This window comes from Pseudophryne corroboree, chromosome 4, assembly GCF_028390025.1.
Source record: "Pseudophryne corroboree isolate aPseCor3 chromosome 4, aPseCor3.hap2, whole genome shotgun sequence".
NCBI lineage: Eukaryota > Metazoa > Chordata > Amphibia > Anura > Myobatrachidae > Pseudophryne > Pseudophryne corroboree.
In genome coordinates this window covers 859,270,844-859,288,832 of record NC_086447.1, presented here as the reverse complement: position 1 = coordinate 859,288,832, position 17,989 = coordinate 859,270,844, and the positions used below count along the sequence as shown (strand labels likewise).

Below are 17,989 nucleotides of genomic sequence, written 5' to 3'. Positions count from 1 at the left end.
ATCATTACTGCAGAGCCAACTAGAGACTTGTTGGAGGTACTGTGTCCCCGGTACCAAATACCATCTAGGTTCCATTTCTCTAGGCAGGCGATACCGAAAATGTACACAGACCTCAGAAAAAGAGTCACCAGTGTCCTAAAAAATGCAGCTGTACCCAATGTCCACTTAACCACGGACATGTGGACAAGTGGAGCAGGGCAGGGTCAGGACTATATGACTGTGACAGCCCACTGGGTAGATGTATGGACTCCCGCCGCAAGAACAGCAGCGGCGGCACCAGTAGCAGCATCTCGCAAACGCCAACTCTTTCCTAGGCAGGCTACGCTTTGTATCACCGGTTTCCAGAATACGCACACAGCTGAAAACCTCTTACGGCAACTGAGGAAGATCATCGCGGAATGGCTTACCCCAATTGGACTCTCCTGTGGATTTGTGGCATCGGACAACGCCAGCAATATTGTGTGTGCATTAAATATGGGCAAATTCCAGCACGTCCCATGTTTTGCACATACCTTGAATTTGGTGGTGCAGAATTTTTTAAAAAACGAGAGGGGCGTGCAAGAGATGCTGTCGGTGGCCAGAAGAATTGCGGGACACTTTCGGCGTACAGGCACCACGTACAGAAAACTGGAGCACCACCAAAAACGCCTGAACCTGCCCTGCCATCATCTGAAGCAAGAAGTGGTAACGAGGTGGAATTCAACCCTCTATATGCTTCAGAGGTTGGAGGAGCAGCAAAAGGCCATTCAAGCCTATACAATTGAGCACGATATAGGAGGTGGAATGTACCTGTCTCAAACGCAGTGGAGAATGATTTCAACGTTGTGCAAGGTTCTGCAACCTTTTGAACTTGCCACACGTGAAGTCAGTTCAGACACTGCCAGTCTGAGTCAGGTCATTCCCCTCATCAGGCTTTTGCAGAAGAAGCTGGAGGCATTGAAGGAGGAGCTAAAAGGGAGCGATTCCGCTAGGCATGTGGGACTTGTGGATGCAGCCCTTAATTCGCTTAACAAGGATTCACGGGTGGTCAATCTGTTGAAATCAGAGCACTACATTTTGGCCACCGTGCTCGATCCTAGATTTAAAACCTACCTTGGATCTCTCTTTCCGGCAGACACAAGTCTGCTGGGGTTCAAAGACCTGCTGGTGACAAAATTGTCAAGTCAAGCGGAACGCGACCTGTCAACATCTCCTCCTTCACATTCTCCCGCAACTGGGGGTGCGAGGAAAAGGCTCAGAATTCCGAGCCCACCCGCTGGCGGTGATGCAGGGCAGTCTGGAGCGACTGCTGATGCTGACATCTGGTCCGGACTGAAGGACCTGACAACGATTACGGACATGTCGTCTACTGTCACTGCATATGATTCTGTCACCATTGAAAGAATGGTGGAGGATTATATGAGTGACCGCATCCAAGTAGGCACGTCAGACAGTCCGTACTTATACTGGCAGGAAAAAGAGGCAATTTGGAGGCCCTTGCACAAACTGGCTTTATTCTACCTAAGTTGCCCTCCCACAAGTGTGTACTCCGAAAGAGTGTTTAGTGCCGCCGCTCACCTTGTCAGCAATCGGCGTACGAGGTTACTTCCAGAAAATGTGGAGAAGATGATGTTCATTAAAATGAATTATAATCAATTCCTCCGTGGAGACATTGACCAGCAGCAATTGCCTCCACAAAGTACACAGGGAGCTGAGATGGTGGATTCCAGTGGGGACGAATTGATAATCTGTGAGGAGCGGGATGTACACGGTGATATATCGGAGGATGATGATGAGGTGGACATCTTGCCTCTGTAGAGCCAGTTTGTGCAAGGAGAGATTAATTGCTTCTTTTTCGGTGGGGGTCCAAACCAACCCGTCATTTCAGTCACAGTCGTGTGGCAGACCCTGTCACTGAAATGATGGGTTGGTTAAAGTGTGCATGTCCTGTTTATACAACATAAGGGTGGGTGGGAGGTCCCAAGGACAATTCCATCTTGCACCTCTTTTTTCTTTCATTTTTATTTGCGTCATGTGCTGTTTGTGGAGTGTTTTTTGGAAGGGCCATCCTGCGTGACACTGCAGTGCCACTCCTAGATGGACCCGGTGTTTGTGTCGGCCACTAGGGTCGCTTATCTTACTCACAGAGCTACCTCATTGCGCCTCTTTTTTCTTCTTTGCGTCATGTGCTGTTTGGGGAGTGTTTTTTGGAAGGGCCATCCTGCGTGACACTGCAGTGCCACTCCTAGATGGGCCAGGTGTTTGTGTCGGCCACTAGGGTCGCTTAGCTTACTCACACAGCTACCTCATTGCGCCTCTTTTTTTCTTTGCGTCATGTGCTGTTTGGGGAGTGTTTTTTGGAAGGGCCATCCTGCGTGACACTGCAGTGCCACTCCTAGATTGGCCCGGTGTTTGTGTCGGCCACTAGGGTCGCTTATCTTACTCACACAGCTACCTCATTGCGCCTCTTTTTTTCTTTGCGTCATGTGCTGTTTGGGGAGTGTTCTTTGGAAGGGCCATCCTGCGTGACACTGCAGTGCCACTCCTAGATGGGCCCGGTGTTTGTGTCGGCCACTAGGGTCGCTTAGCTTAGTCATCCAGCGACCTCGGTGCAAATTTTAGGACTAAAAATAATATTGTGAGGTGTGAGGTATTCAGAATAGACTGAAAATGAGTGGAAATTATGGATTTTGAGGTTAATAATACTTTGGGATCAAAATGACCCCCAAATTCTATGATTTAAGCTGTTTTTTAGTGTTTTTTAAAAAAAACACCCGAATCCAAAACACACCCGAATCCGACAAAAAAAATTTGGTGAGGTTTTGCCTAAACGCGGTCGAACCCAAAACACGGCCGCGGAACCGAACCCAAAACCAAAACACAAAACCCGAAAAATTTCAAGTGCACATCTCTATATTGCAGTAGTCAAGTCGTGAGATGACCAGTGAGTGGATGATAAGTTTAGTTGCACTCTGGGAGAGAAATGGCCTGATGCGAGCAATGTTGCGTAGCTTGAACCGACAAGATTGCGCCAGAGCTTGGATGTAGGGTGCAAAGAAGAGGGAGGAGTCAAGAGTGACGCCCAGGCAGCGGAGTTGGGGAACGGGGGAGATGATAGTGTTGTCAACAGTGATAGAGATATTTGTAGGGGGTGTTGCTCTGGCTGGGGGAAAGATAATAAGTTCAGTTTTATCCATGTTGAGCTTCAGAGAGCGCTCAGACATCCAGGAGGAGATGGCAGAGAGGCAGCTGGAGACCTGAGAGAGGACAGAGGGGGACAGATCAGGAGAGGAGAGGTAGAGTTGTGTGTCATCAGCATAGAGGTGGTATCGAAGGCCAAATGAGTTAATGAGCGCACCCAGGGAAGAGGTGTAGAGGGAGAACAGAAGGGGGCCTAGGACAGAACCCTGAGGGACACCAACAGGAAGGATGGAAGGGTGTGAGGTGGTTCCGGAGGCAGACACAGAGAAGGAGCGGTTAGTGAGGTATGAGGTAAACCAGTCAAGGACGGTGCTAGAGAGGCCAACATTTTGGAGTGTGCGGAGGAGGAGAGGGTGATCCACGGTGTCAAAGGCAGCAGAGAGGTCCAGAAGGATGAGCAAAGAGAAGTGGCCCTTGGATTTGGCCGAAAGCAGGTCACTGGTGACTTTCACCAGGGCAGTCTCGGTGGAGTGGAGTGGGCGAAAGCCAGATTGTAGTGGATCAAGGATGGAGTGGTCAGAGAGGTAGCTTGTGAGACGGCTGTAGACCAGTCGTTCAAGTAGTTTGGAGGCGAAAGGGAGAAGAGAGATGGGGCGGTAGCTAGTGAGTGATGAAGGGTCGAGGTTGGCTTTTTTTGAGAATAGGGGACACCAGAGCATGTTTGAATGGTGAGGGAAAGATGCCAGTAGAGAGCGATAGGTTAAAGAGGTGAGCAAGGTGGGAGCAGGCAGTGGGGGGGAGGGAGCGGAGAAGACGGGAGGGGGTCCAAGTGGCAGGTTGTGGGGGGAGAGGATAAGATGAGGGAGTGGACTTCCTTGTCTGAGGTGGGACGGAAGCAGGACAAGGTGGGATAGATGGACGGGAGGGTTGGTGGGAGCAGGGGGGCAGCAGAGGGGTGACGGGAGGAGATGTAATTTTGAATATCCTCAATTTTGGAGATGAAGAAAGAGGCAAAGTCAGTGGGAGTGAGGGAAGAGGGGAGGGGAGGAGGAGGGGGGCGAAGGAGAGTGTTGAAAGTTTCAAAGAGTCGGCGTGGACTGGAGGACTGAGAAGAGATGAGTGTTTGGAAAAAGGATTGCTTGGCGAGAGAAAGAGCAGAGCTATAGGAAGAGAGGATAAATTTGAAATGGAGAAAGTCCGCCAGAGAGTGGGATCTCCTCCAGGAGCGTTCTGCAGACTGTGAACATTTTTGTAGGAATCGTGTGAGTTTGGTGTGCCAGGGTTGGGGTTTGGAGCGGCGGAGGGGGACAGATGAGAGGGGGGCCACAGAGTCAAGAGCAGCAGTAAGGGAAGAGTTATAGAAGGAGGCTGCCTGGTTGGGACAAGTCATAGTGGAAAGAGGAGAGAGGAAGGTCTCAAGGGAGGACATGATAGCGGGGTTGAGGGACCCGAGATTGCGTCTGGTGATGGTGGGTCTGGGTGTGGGGCAGAGAGGGGAAGATGAGAGGGTGAAAGAAGCAGATGGTGGTCAGAGAGAGGAAAGGAAGAATTAGAGAAATCAGAGAGATCACATCGGTGGGTAAAGACAAGGTCGAGGGAGTGGCCGAGATTGTGAGTAGGGGTGGAGGACCATTGAGAAAGTCCAAAGGAGGTGGAAAGAGCAAGAAGGTTAGAGGAAGCTGCATTAGTGATGTCGATAGGGATGTTAAAGTCACTGAGGATGATAGAGGGGAGGTCGGAGGAGAGAAAGTGGGGAAGCCAGGCAGCAAAGTTGTCAAGGAAAGGTGTACAGCGGCCAGGGGGGCGGTAGATCACTGCCACATGGAGGTGAATGGGGTAGAAGAGGCGGATAGTGTGGACCTCAAAGGTGGAGAAGGTGAGGGAGGGCTCAGGTGGGATGACACGAAAGGTGCAGTTAGGAGAGAGAAGGATGCCCACGCCTCCACCCTGGCGGCCATCAGGTCTGACCGTGTGGGTGAAGGAGAGGCCTCCGTAGGAGAGGGCAGCAGGGGAGGTGGTGTCAGAGGAGGAGAGCCAGGTTTCAGTGATGGCGAGAAGGTTAAAAGAGTGGGAGATGAAGAGGTCGTGGATAGTTGGCAACTTGTTGCAGATTGATCTAGCATTCCAGAGTGCACAGGAGAAGGGAAGGGAGGGGACGGGGGAAATGGGGATCAGGTTGGCTGGGTTCTTAATGCGTGTGGGTAGTCTGGAAATTTGGGTGGTGGGTGATCTAGCAGTGAGGATTGGTATGGGACAGGATCGAGAAGCCATAATTCCTGTTCAGTAGTGTTGTTCAGAGGAATAGTATTGAATGGAGTGGCTGTAATAAATAAATAACAATGAGAAGGGGGATGTAGTCAAAGCAGAGACAGTGGAGACCAGTTTTTCTGTAAATAATGGAGGGAATGGAAACACTGAGAATGTTACACAGTGGTTGAAGAGAGTATAAATGAGGAGCAGAAAGCAATGTGTGAGAGCAGTATGGCTGTTACTTAATCAGACAGGGAGGTCAGTGTCCAGGCTGTGTGGATTGCAGGCGTTGGTTGTACTGGATTAGGTTACTCTCTGTAGGCTGTTGATTGCAGGTGTGGAAGATAGTCTGCTGTCCTTCTGTTCTTCTCCTATTCATCTTCTTCTTTTGATCACCTTGCAATTTCTGCTTCATCGTAAAACCTATTGATGCCTCCTGCTGCACCCACAGGAGACCCGGCGCCATCTTACCCATCACGGCGGCTGCGTGTGACATCACGCAGCTGCCATGATCACACCCCCAACACCCCCCCGTTCACGCCGCACCGCCCACCGTTCGACCAGCCCCGCCCTCGCAGCGCTCTGTATCCTCGCTGGAAACAGAGAGCATTGCCTGCCCCCACCCGCCCCGCGACCGCCTCTGCCTGATTGATAGGCAGAGGAGATCGCAAATTCCGGTTGGATGGCACACTGACTGGAATACTCTGGAGAGAAACCTCCAAATTCTGTAAGGGTCTCTATCTACTGTAGGTCACAGTTTCTCAAATTTGGTCCTTAGGACCCCACACAGTTCATGTTTTCCAGGTCCTCTGTGGATTTTTAAAATGTGACAGTTGGTCGTACACAATGCACCTGCTGGGTAAACTGTGTGGGGTGAGGACAGAGTTTGAGAACCACTGATTTAGATCAATGTGAAATTCTAACCAAATTAGTGAAATTGTGGGAATTAATGTCTCAGATGATGACATATAATCTATTCTAGACAGGTAAATTCTTTATCAATGTATGAAAATCCTTCCAAACACAGACTTGCCTCACCCTCCCAGAATGGCGAGGAGGCTCCCAAAAACCGGGTTACCCTCTCAGCCCCCCAAAAAGGCAGGCAAGTGTCCCGGATTTAGATGCACCGCCCGCACTACACTTCTGCTGTTAGCGGAAGTGGGCAGTGTGGGGGGGCGATGACGTGAATCATAGCCCCGTCCCCTGCTCTACAGTGCCTGTTTCCTCGGCACTGTACAGTGGGGAGCGGAGCCACGATATTGCGTTCTAAAGGTTCCACCCCCTGAAGTCCACCACCCTGTCAGCCATGTCCCCGGCCGTGCCTCGGCCACACCCCCTATATGCCAACCGGGCTACTCCCTCCCAGAAGAAGGGGAATCCAGGTTGACAAGTATGCCCAAACATCTAAAAGTTGTAATTTTCGAACAAACGTAGGTACTCCAAACTGTGGTGGCCTACTACTACCACCCTTATTAGGGTGTTGTTTATCTAATTGCAATAAAGAAATTTAGTTAAAGTCCTCACATAGCAACAAAGGCGTACTGTATCTTGAAAATAACTCAGATCGGCTAATCATGTTGGAAAAAGCACATTGGAAAACACATTTGGAGCATAAACATGGTATAAGATAAATGATTGATGGGCAATTGCAACTTTGCAAATAAGAAAGTAACCATCAGGATCTACCTTAGTAGATATAAGCGCTACCTGTAGTTGACACTTAGCAAGGAGCACCATACCTCTGGTATAAGAATTATAAGGAACCAATGCCAAAACAGACCAATTTAGCATATTCAATCTAAATACAGGTGGAGATAGAAAATTTGTCTCCTGAAGAAACCCAACCTCTAGCTTGAGTTTGTGTAAGTACTGTACATCAGAATTTTCTTTCTTTTTTGAGGGGAATTAATACCACCAGTAGTCAATGAATCTATTTTAAGATTAGCCATTTAAATTCCCAACTGGGGAGTAAAAGACACTGGTAACTCACAACAAATTATAATGAGGCTTGCTGATCACCAGTAACAGAAGGCGGGAAGGAAGGTTGGGTAAAACAAAGAGCGAGGAACATCTCAGGGAAGACAAACAAGCACAAGTAATGAAACACATGAGAAAATGCAGAGTTTTCAGACATCATTTGTAATTTTGCCGCAAAACAACATTATTACGTAATGATAAAGAACTTCCAAACAATCACACTTGGAAACATAAAACAACCAGTAATAGAGGAGGACAAATGCCTAACCAGCTCAGCTGAGTGAGCAAGAATGAGAAAATGGCTATAGTTAGCGAATTACCATTAAGCTATATAATATTACTAAGAGGGTAGAGCTACAGTATGTCACTAGTATTAATACATTGCAGAGAACCAGTTGGTAGTTCCAGGAATTAATGTTTCACATCCACAGAGGAGAAGTTCACAAAAGAAGAGACACCATACTGTACATCTGGGGATGAGCAGTGAACAAAAGTGCAAATTTCGAACACACTGAAGAGAATTCTTTCCATGCTATCGCTCAGCCGAATAGTTTCGAAAGTTAAGAATCCCATAATAAATGACTATGTTTGCATCAGGTGAACAAGAATTCTTCTTTCTATAAATAATTGAGACACTTGAATAGCACCACTCGTGGATGGGCTCATGGTTGAGTATGCTGTGGGCCCACATGAAGTGCACGTTCTATGACTAAGAGGCTCATTTATCAACAAGTGATAAAACTCGTTGTAAATGATAAAACTCGTTGCATATGGTAAATGGTGTTCTAGCCAACCAGCTCCTGTCATGTGTTTAAAAAAAATGACAGTTGGGAACTGATTGGCTGGAGCACCATTTATTATACGCAACAAATTTCATCATTCATTGATAAACGGGCCCCTATACAGTATCTTCAAAGACATCTTGAATACAGTATGTACCAAAGCAGGCAAAGTATTATGTGTAAAGTCACTTTCCCGGGGGTAAATTTACTAAGATGGGAGTTCTATTTAAGATGGGATGTTGCCCATAGCAACCAATCAGATTCTACTACTCATTTATCTAGCACCTTCTAGAAGATAATACCTGGAAACTGATTGGTTGCTATGGGCAACATCCCATCTTAAATAGAACTCCCATCTTAGTAAATTTACCCCCCGATCTTATTACTGAGGAGACCTACAATACTATCCTGAGCTTTCTGCTTTGTGATCTGTTATCGAGATTACCTAAATTATTCCAAATCTGGTGCTAGGAACATTCTGGTTTATTAGAGGTGGATATCAAGGTTGTCACATCATGAAATAATTCACCCACTCTGTGCTCAGTGTCCAAAACCCTCTGTGTGCACTAATTTCCCATATGTGACTGGTGTGTCAAGGGAAGGTAGTACTCGGTGGAGGTAATGGTAGTGAAATCGTCCCCAAGACATTCGTGGTAGCCATTGGAGGCAGAGAGTCAGAAGAATCTTCGGCATCTGGTGCCATATTGGCTTCTGTGTGGTGCCTGTCATGCTGCGGGCGTTGTTTCTTGCTGGGCATGGGAGGCATCAAAAACCTCACCACGCAGAGTGAAATAGGAGGTGGTTGATAGTTAAAAGGTCAACACCATAGGGTTGACAGTCAAAAGATGGACAGAGTCAAAAGGTGGACAGTCAGAAGGTCGATGGGTTCAAAAGGTGGACGAAGTTCAAAATGTCAACACATATGGTCAACATATTGTCGACACATGTTTTTTTAGGGTTTTTCCATGTTTTTATGTCAACTTTTGCTGCATGTACTCTCTATGTCACAAATAATTACCTGTAGTAACCTTGTGGCAAGCAAAGTGAGTCACCGAGCCTGAAGTGTGGTGAGCGAAGTGAGCCTGAAGAACCTAAAGCATGACGAGCGAACGCACTTCACAAATTTGGGTGAAATATATTTAAAACACAAAATATTTTTTTTAAAAATCAACTTTTTTATGTCAAGCTTTTTCATGTTGACCTTTTGACCTTGCCGACCTTTTGAGGGATAACCTTTTCACCCTGTTGACCTTTTGACGGTCGACCTTTACAATGTCTATCTTCTGTATCACACCCGGTGAAATTGGCTCCAGGAGCTGCAGGTGCCCGGTAGCGCTGTGTGTAGGCCGTACAGCGGGCGAGAGAGCTGTAGCAGGTTGGGCAAAGCTGAAACTGGAAGTCGTAACAGGCACCTTTAAAGTAAACTGAAGGCAACACTCTAAAAAAAAAAAAAAAAAAACCAGGCAAAACACAGTGTCATGTATGTAGACTGGGCCACATGTATGTGATTGGAGATTGTAGACATCAAGGGATAGATTTATCAAGTGGTGTCCTCTTCTTGACATCCAAATATAAAGCAGCACTAAAACCAAGTAAAATGTGCGGCATGTTTTGCATTTAAACATTATAAAACATTGCTGCATTCATAGTTCTTGCTTTTGCTCTGTTAATGCTATTTTTAAGATGATGATGTTGCCGGAACAGCTATCATGGTGGTATAGCAAGGCTGCAATACTGGATGACTAGACATGCCTCCACGGGCATCACTTAATGCTGATAGAGTTACATATTTCCTTAGGCAGATTCATGTTAGGAAATAATGTTCTCCAAAATTCCTGATATTACATTGTGCCATACATACAGGAGTCCCTGGAACTGTGAAAACCCTCCAAAGACTACACTGTAGTCCTCCATTTAGGAATTTTACAGTAGGTCACCAAATTGGCTATGAAGGTCTGAGTAGACCCACCATTCACCTGTGTTGTGTCTGTGGGTAGATTAGAGCACTGGACGGAGTTATCTCCTGGCTGAGTTAATGAACTGTTATTGGACATCAAATAAAGCTGTTCTGGAGCAAAGTTGACAGAGAGGACATTTAATCTGTTCCAAGATAGCAAAGCAAATACATCCCTATCACCATGGTGCCCATGTTCCTCTTCCTCTCCCAAGACTGGTATCTACAGGCAGGTCAGGGGCAGGGATGGGGTCTAGAGGTCACTGGTGGCACCAGTATTACTGTACACTATTATAATATCTTGATGCACTGGTATATTGGTTATAATGTACTGTATAGCTGGCCAGAAAAACCTCTTACAGTTTATTTTTGTTACCCAGGGGGAGATGCATTAAAGCATGGAGACAAAGTGAAGAAAGATCAGAGGGTCTATGTACTAACCCTTGGAGAGAAAGATAAAGTGGAGAGAGATAAAGTATCAGCCAGCCAACTCATACTTGTCAATTTTCAAACACAGGCAGTTAGGAGCTGATTGACTAGTTATTTTATCTCCATCTACTTTATCTGTCTCCAAGTCTTAGTACATAGATCTCAATGTCCTAATCAGCTCCAGTCATTTTACAGGCTGTGGGGGAGCTGTATTAAACCATGGAGAGTGATAAAGTGGAGAGGGACAAAGGAGTCTATTTACTAAGCCATGGTGAGTGATAAAGTAAATAGAGATTCAGGGGGACATGTACTAAGCAGTGATAGATGTGGAGAAATGAGCCAGTGGAGAAGTTGCCCATGGCAACCAATCAGCTGCTCTGTATATGTTTATAGTATGCAAATTTTAAATGTTTTGTCAATGCTGATTGGTTGCTATGGGCAACTTCTCCACTGCCTCACTTCTCCACTTTTATCACTGCTTAGTACATGTCCCCCAAAGTAACAAGCAATCAGCTACTGCCATGTTACAAGCTGAAAGTGTCACCCATACACAATATATAAAGGACAATTGATATTTGAATTGTTTACATTTCGGCAATACATCCTATAGCCAAACCTTCATCAGCAACTCATGTTACAAACAATACTGTAGGGTTTCCACCTGCCTTATACAAGAAACACTGTGCAATAAACCGTAAACAAAACAACACAACACTACTGCATCCTGCGCCTCATACTGTATACACACCATAAAATCTACTCTGAAGTTTGAAATAAAGTATTACAGTATTTACTAACATCTAAAGTGCATTCTCTGAATAAAAAAAAAACCACATGGATATACTTTGTCGTAAACATAGATCTTTGTATTTTTATTGTATTTTAAAATGTTACGCACAGTGAAAAGCTCTGTTTTACGTTACAATGAACAGTGAGAGGCACATATATTCTCATAAAAGAAAAAAAGAAAAATCAATACTAGCGTTTTTCCATGTAGAAATAATACATTGCAACAGTGGGTCCTTGAAGCAGGAGTGTGATCTCAAGAGTGTGATTTGTATTCTGCTCTTGTAGCTGTCACCCTACAGGTGTTTAGATGCGTATTATGGTAATTCAGACGCCTGCCATATGCTAATGATATGTGCATTGGTGCTTAACTTATGATACTTCCGTTTGTGGTTACATTGAGCACTTTATCCCATCAATTGGGAAAACCGACATAAAACCTAGATACTAAGTTGTGTAACTACGAGCAACTAACAACAAGTACAGAAAACACAAACTGTTACATAGCAACATGTTGTATTATGGACATTACACCATTTAAACTGTATTATTTATTAAGACGGTATATGCAGTCTATATTTACATCAATGCAGAACGTGTTACTGAGAACCCAAGATAAGTGCGCAAAAGGAAACACAAACATGACTACAATGCTGTAATTACACCACAGGATCAGATTATACAATAATATTTATAGGCACATGGTATTGAAGAACATCTGGTACTTACAGTTCCAAGCCAGGTGATGTGAGCCCTGGTGTCCGAGCGGAACAAGTCAGGTTTACACCAGTGCAGTCGCATTGCTGGCAAGCATCAGTAACTGAACAGACTGGCTTCAGGTAAGGCAGATATAGTAGAAGGTAATACAAATTCAGGGTCTCCATGGTGAGTCGTTAAGAGATTAGCAGCAGGGCTATTTTAATTCCATTTTTCTTTTGCCATGCCCTTAACTTTTTGTTTGCGGTGAATTACAGCTGGGAGATGGAACAGTTTGTATTTCATGAAAAGCAACGTGTTCCTATTTTTAGGCTGCCTTTATACTGACTAACCGTGAATCGTTGTCAGGGCTCCTCCTGTCTTTAACTTTGGAAAATTAAAATTTCACTCCCATATCAAAAAGTTAGCTGCATAAATGAATCTCTGCTCTAGCCCCCGTAACGAAGGTTTCCCATGACGGTATAGTGAAGCGACATGGAGACGTATAATTGTTGATTACTGTATAATAATTAGGCAGAATGCCACCCTCTGAATGGGTGCTATTTTTCTTTCTGGTGGTGAGAGGGGAGAGGTGCAGAGAGCGGTTACAGGATGGCTGCGTGCCATCTGATCATGGGCAAGTGTGTGATAATAAATCTAGCTATGCCCGGCAATATATTCTGGTTATATTGTGTAGTAGAAGGGCCATGTACAGCAGCAGCCATATAATATAGGAGTGGCACATATCGCATTGCATTTATTTAACTGTTAACCTCCAGAATTATTCAGTGTGACCCCCACGTGCTTTCATATGTTTTTAGGGATGTACAAATCTTAGGAACTAAGGGGGACATTTACTAAGCAGTGATAAGAGCGGAGAAGTGAGCCAGTGGAGAAGTTGCCCCATCAACCAATCAGCAGCTCTGTATCATTTTATAGTATGCAAATGATAGATGTTACTTCAGTGCTAACTGGTTGCCATGGGCAACTTCTCCACTGGCTCACTTCTCCGCTCTTATCACTACTTAGTAAATGTTCCCCTTAGGGCCTAATTCAGAGTTGATCGCAGCAGCAAGGGCGGGATTTACTAAAGGTAAAAAATGCGGTAAAACCCTCGTTTTACCGCATTTTCATATGTACTAACCCCCGACCGGCGCGTTTTCGCCCCATAGGGTATCGCCATCTTTTTATGGTGATACCCTGTAGAAGCCTATGGGATTCTTACCACGGCCGCCGGATCCCGCCGCATCCCGCTGCCGCCCCGCGCCACTCACGACGACCCCCCTCCCCCGGCATACCTGTGTGCTGTTGCTGGTGCTGCCCCCCTCCTCCTTCTCCCCCGCAGCACAGCCTTGTCTCCTTCCGGCTGCAGGGGGGAGGAGGAGGAGCCCGGGGACTCCCTGCGCACGTCACCTCCTGGGTCTGGGAGGTGACGGAGACCCCCGCCGACCCCCGCAGACCACCGCAGACATCATCGCGGGGAGCCTCCTATACCGCATTGCGATACTAATCGCATATGTTAGTACATATGCGATTAGTATCGCTGCGGTAGTTGGCAAGGGGCGGCGATGTCTTATAGTACATCCTGCCCCAAATTTGTTAGCAGTTGGGCAAAACCATGTGCACGGCATTGGGGGCAGATATAACATGTGCAGAGAGAATTAGATTTGGGTGGGGTGTATTCAAACTGAAATCTAAATTGCAGTGTAAAAATAAAGCAGCCAGTATTTACCCTGCACAGAAACAAAATAGCCCACCCAAATCTAACTCTCTCTGCAAATGTTATATCTGCCCCACCTGCAGTGCACATGGGCCCTCATTCCGAGTTGTTCGCTCGGTAAAAATCTTCGCATCGCAGCGATTTTCCGCTTAATGCGCATGCGCAATGTTCGCACTGCGACTGCGCCAAGTAAATTTGCTATGCACTTAGGAATTTTACTCACGGCTTTTTCATCGGTCTGGCGAACGTAATGTGATTGACAGGAAATGGGTGTTACTGGGCGGAAACAGGCCGTTTTATGGGCGTGTGGGAAAAAACGCTACCGTTTCCGGAAAAAACGCAGGAGTGGCCGGAGAAACGGAGGAGTGTCTGGGCGAACGCTGGGAGTGTTTGTGACGTCAAACCAGGAACGACAAGCACTGAACTGATCGCAGATGCCGAGGAAGTCTGAAGCTACTCAGAAACTGCTAAGAGGTGTGTAATCGCAATATTGCGAATACATCGTTCGCAATTTTAAGATGCTAAGATTCACTCCCAGTAGGCGGCGGCTTAGCGTGAGCAACTCTGCTAAAATCGCCTTGCGAGCGAACAACTCGGAATGACCTCCATGGTTTTGTCCAACTGCTAACAAATTTGCTGCTGCGATCAACTCTGAATTACCCCCTTAGTGGCCCATGCTCCTAATGAAAAATCTGCAAGTGCTGGACTTTTGGGCATCAGTTCACTTGAGGTCCTCTTCCCTGGGTCCTTAATATATGTATCCTGCTGCCTCCTAGATCTAGCCCAGTGATGGGGAACCTTGTCACTCCAGCTGTTGTTGTACTACACATCCCAGCATGCCCTGCTACAGTTTTGCTATTTGGCCATGCTAAAACTGTAGCAGGGCATGCTGGGATGTGTAGTACAACAACAGCTGGAGTGCCAAGGTTCCGCATCACTGAGAACGAACAGAATTATACCAGCGCTGGCTGTTTTAAAACAATTAACATGAAACGGCTTGTCATTTAGCCACAGAACCTGTGAAAGTCATAGGTGTCCCGGATGAACTGGATATTAGGACTCCATGGGGTAAATTTACTAAGATGGGAGTTCTATTTAAGATGGGATGTTGCCCATAGCAACCAATCAGATTCTATGTATTATCTTCTAGAAGGTGCTAGATAAATGAGAAGTAGAATCTAATTGGTTGCTACGGGCAACATCCCATCTTAAATAGAACTCCCATCTTAGTAAATTTACCCCCATGTCCCACGCAGGCCCGACCCTACGCATACGTCGACTACACGGCTGCGTAGAGCGCGAGACTGGTGAGGGCGCTGCTGCAGTCCGATTCCGTGACAGTGAGTCACTGTCACTCACTCTGCAGCGCGCCGTGCGCCCTGGTAACAGGCTCCTCTGGCAAGCGCACAGCTGTACCGTTGTACAGAGGAGACCTGTAAATGAGTGCTCTGCCTCCTGGGAGACTGCGTTCTCTCTAGCATCCCGTAGCACACAGCCCTGCCCGATGCCTAGGACAGCTGAACAGACAGTGGCAGCCAGCTCAGATCTCGCCGCGATAACAGCTCCTAGCTTTGAGAGAGGGGTATGATGCACCCCGTAGTGTCAGGAATAAGTACTGTATGTGCAAATGATGTATGTTTTGTTTTATGACTTCAGCAAAGTCCCTTCTCTGTAAGATGTTTAGGTTTCATGTTGCTAAAGTCCTTGTAGTGCTGCCTTTATTCATTATCTACAGTATCTACAGGACATATCTACTAGCCAATTATCTATCTGCTGGCCAGTATTGGTAACATGGGAGTGCTGGTCTGTGCATAGTTTACGTATATATAATATAGAAATCTCCCTTTAAAAATCCTGCTTTTGCCCCCCGTGCTCATATACAATCTGGTTGTTTTTTTTGTCAGTGTTCTCCTGGCCCGTGTGTGGGTGTCAGTGTTCCCCTGGGATCTGCACCATATGTGCACCGTGGACCATGGGCTTCTGATTGAGCGACTGATACATTTCTGTGGTCTGGATGGCACAGTCCTAAGCTGGTTCAAATCATTTCTCACAGGCAGGTCACAGAGAGTATCGTCTGGATTATACTCATCACCACCAGTGCCATTGCCATGTGGTGTCCCACAAGGTTCTATACTGTCCCCCATGCTTTTTGCAGTATACATGCTCCCATTGGGCGAAATAATCAGGTGCCATGGCCTGGTCTACCACTGCTATGCAGATGATACACAACTGTACTTGTCCTTTGCTCCGGGCACTGATAACCCAATAGCAACCCTAAATGGCTGTCTAGCTGAACTCCATGAGTGGATGAGTGCGAGTTGGCTGCGACTGAACCCGGATAAAACAGAGGTCCTTATGATACGACCGCAACATCAAAGGACAAGACCGCAGCATAGCCAACCAACTGGACTTACCCTCGGGGATTCAGAATTACAGACCAGTGATCGTGTGCGGAATCTTGGCGTTGTCCTGGATGGTGGCTTGACACTTAAACATCAGATATCAGCCACAATCAAATCCTCATTCTTTCACCTGAGGAACATAGCCAGAATCAAGCACTTAATTCCCTCAGATGATCTGCCAAAAGTCATCCATGCATTTGTATCATCTCGATTAGACTACTGTAATGCCCTCTACCTTGGTCTCCCAGCAAAAGAATTGCAACGCTTACAGCAGGTGCAAAACACAGCTGCCAGGCTATTAACCAACCAGCCCCGTTCTAGCCACATAACACCCATCCTCTACTCCCTTCACTGGCTGCCTGTAAGATGGCGAATCATCTTCAAGATTGGCTTACTGAGTTTCAAAGCATTATATGACCAGGGCCCAAGGTACCTGAAGCAGCTTCTGATTCCATACTGCCCCACTCGATTACTGCGATCTGTAGATGAAGGACTTTTAGCAGTACCTAGAATCTACCGTAATTCATCTGGGGGTCGAGCTTTTAGTCATGCGGCTCCGACTCTATGGAACTCACTTCCCCGCACAGTGCGAGAGGCCCCAACTATAGAATCCTTCAAAAGTAGACTCAAGACTTTTCTGTTTACTCAAGCATTTCCATAATGTCCCTTATAGTATCTTCATGCTTCTGTATTTTATGAAAATGTACTTCATTATTTTCTGTACTATATTATGCTATGTATCTGTTAAGTGCCTCGAGTCCTATTGGAGAAAGAGCGCTATATAAACAAAATTATTCTTATTATTATTATAATATGTGTGTGTGTCTATGTGCCCCCTTTACAATCTGTCTTCTGTGGTGTAACGTGTAGAAGCAGCACCTCTGTGGCGTAACGCATATTAGCGGCTCCTATGTGGCGTAGCGTGTATAAGCAGCTCCTCTGTGACGTAGCGTGTATAAGTGTCTCCTCTGTGGCGTAGCGTATATAAGCAGCTCCTCTGTGGCGTAGCGTGTATAAGTGTCTCCTCTGTGGTATAACATGTATAAGCAGCTCCTCAGTGGCGTAGCGTGTATAAGTGTCTCCTCTGTGGCGTAGCGTATATAAGCAGCTCCTCTGTGGCGTAACGTGTATAAGTGTCTCCTCTGTGGTATAACATGTATAAGCAGCTCCTCGGTGGCGTAGCGTGTATAAGTGTCTCCTCTGTGGCGTAGCGTATATAAGCAGCTCCTCTGTGGCGTAGCGTGTATAAGTGTCTCCTCTGTGGTATAACATGTATAAGCAGCTCCTCTGTGGCGTAGCATGTATTAGTGTCTCCTCTGTGGTATAACGTGTATAAGCAGCTCCTCTGTGGCGTAGCGTGTATAAGTGTCTCCTCTGTGGCGTAGCGTATATAAGCAGCTCCTCTGTGGCGTAGCGTGTATAAGTGTCTCCTCTGTGGCGTAGCGTATATAAGCAGCTCCTCTGTGGCATAGCGTGTATAAGTGTCTCCTCTGTGGCGTAGCGTATACTAGCAGCTCCTCTGTGGCGTAGCGTGTATAAGTGTCTCCTCTGTGGTATAACGTGTATAAGCAGCTCCTATGGCGTAGCGTGTATAAGTGTCTCTGTGGCATAGCGTGTATAAGCAGCTCCTCTGTGGCGTAGCGTGTATAAGTGTCTCCTCTGTGGCGTAGCGTGTATAAGCAGCTCCTCTGTGGCGTAGCGTGTATAAGTGTCTCCTCTGTGGTATAACGTGTATAAGCAGCTCCTCTGTGGCGTAGCGTGTATAAGTGTCTCCTCTGTGGCGTAGCGTATATAAGCAGCTCCTCTGTGGCGTAGCGTGTATAAGTGTCTCCTCTGTGGCGTAGCGTATATAAGCAGCTCCTCTGTGGCATAG

The 17,989-nt window shown here is 46.5% G+C and overlaps 1 protein-coding gene across 1 annotated transcript in view; it reads right to left on the bottom strand.

Moving 5' to 3' along the window:
- Positions 1-12,442, bottom strand: part of LHCGR (luteinizing hormone/choriogonadotropin receptor) — a 444,743-nt gene extending 432,301 nt beyond the window's left edge. Inside the window, exon 1 of the mRNA XM_063918688.1 lies at positions 12,028-12,442. Within this exon, the coding sequence (XP_063774758.1) occupies positions 12,028-12,182 (155 nt within the window). The 5' untranslated portion in view covers positions 12,183-12,442. The remainder of the gene's footprint in view (positions 1-12,027) is intronic.
- Between the last annotated feature and the right edge of the window lie 5,547 nt (positions 12,443-17,989).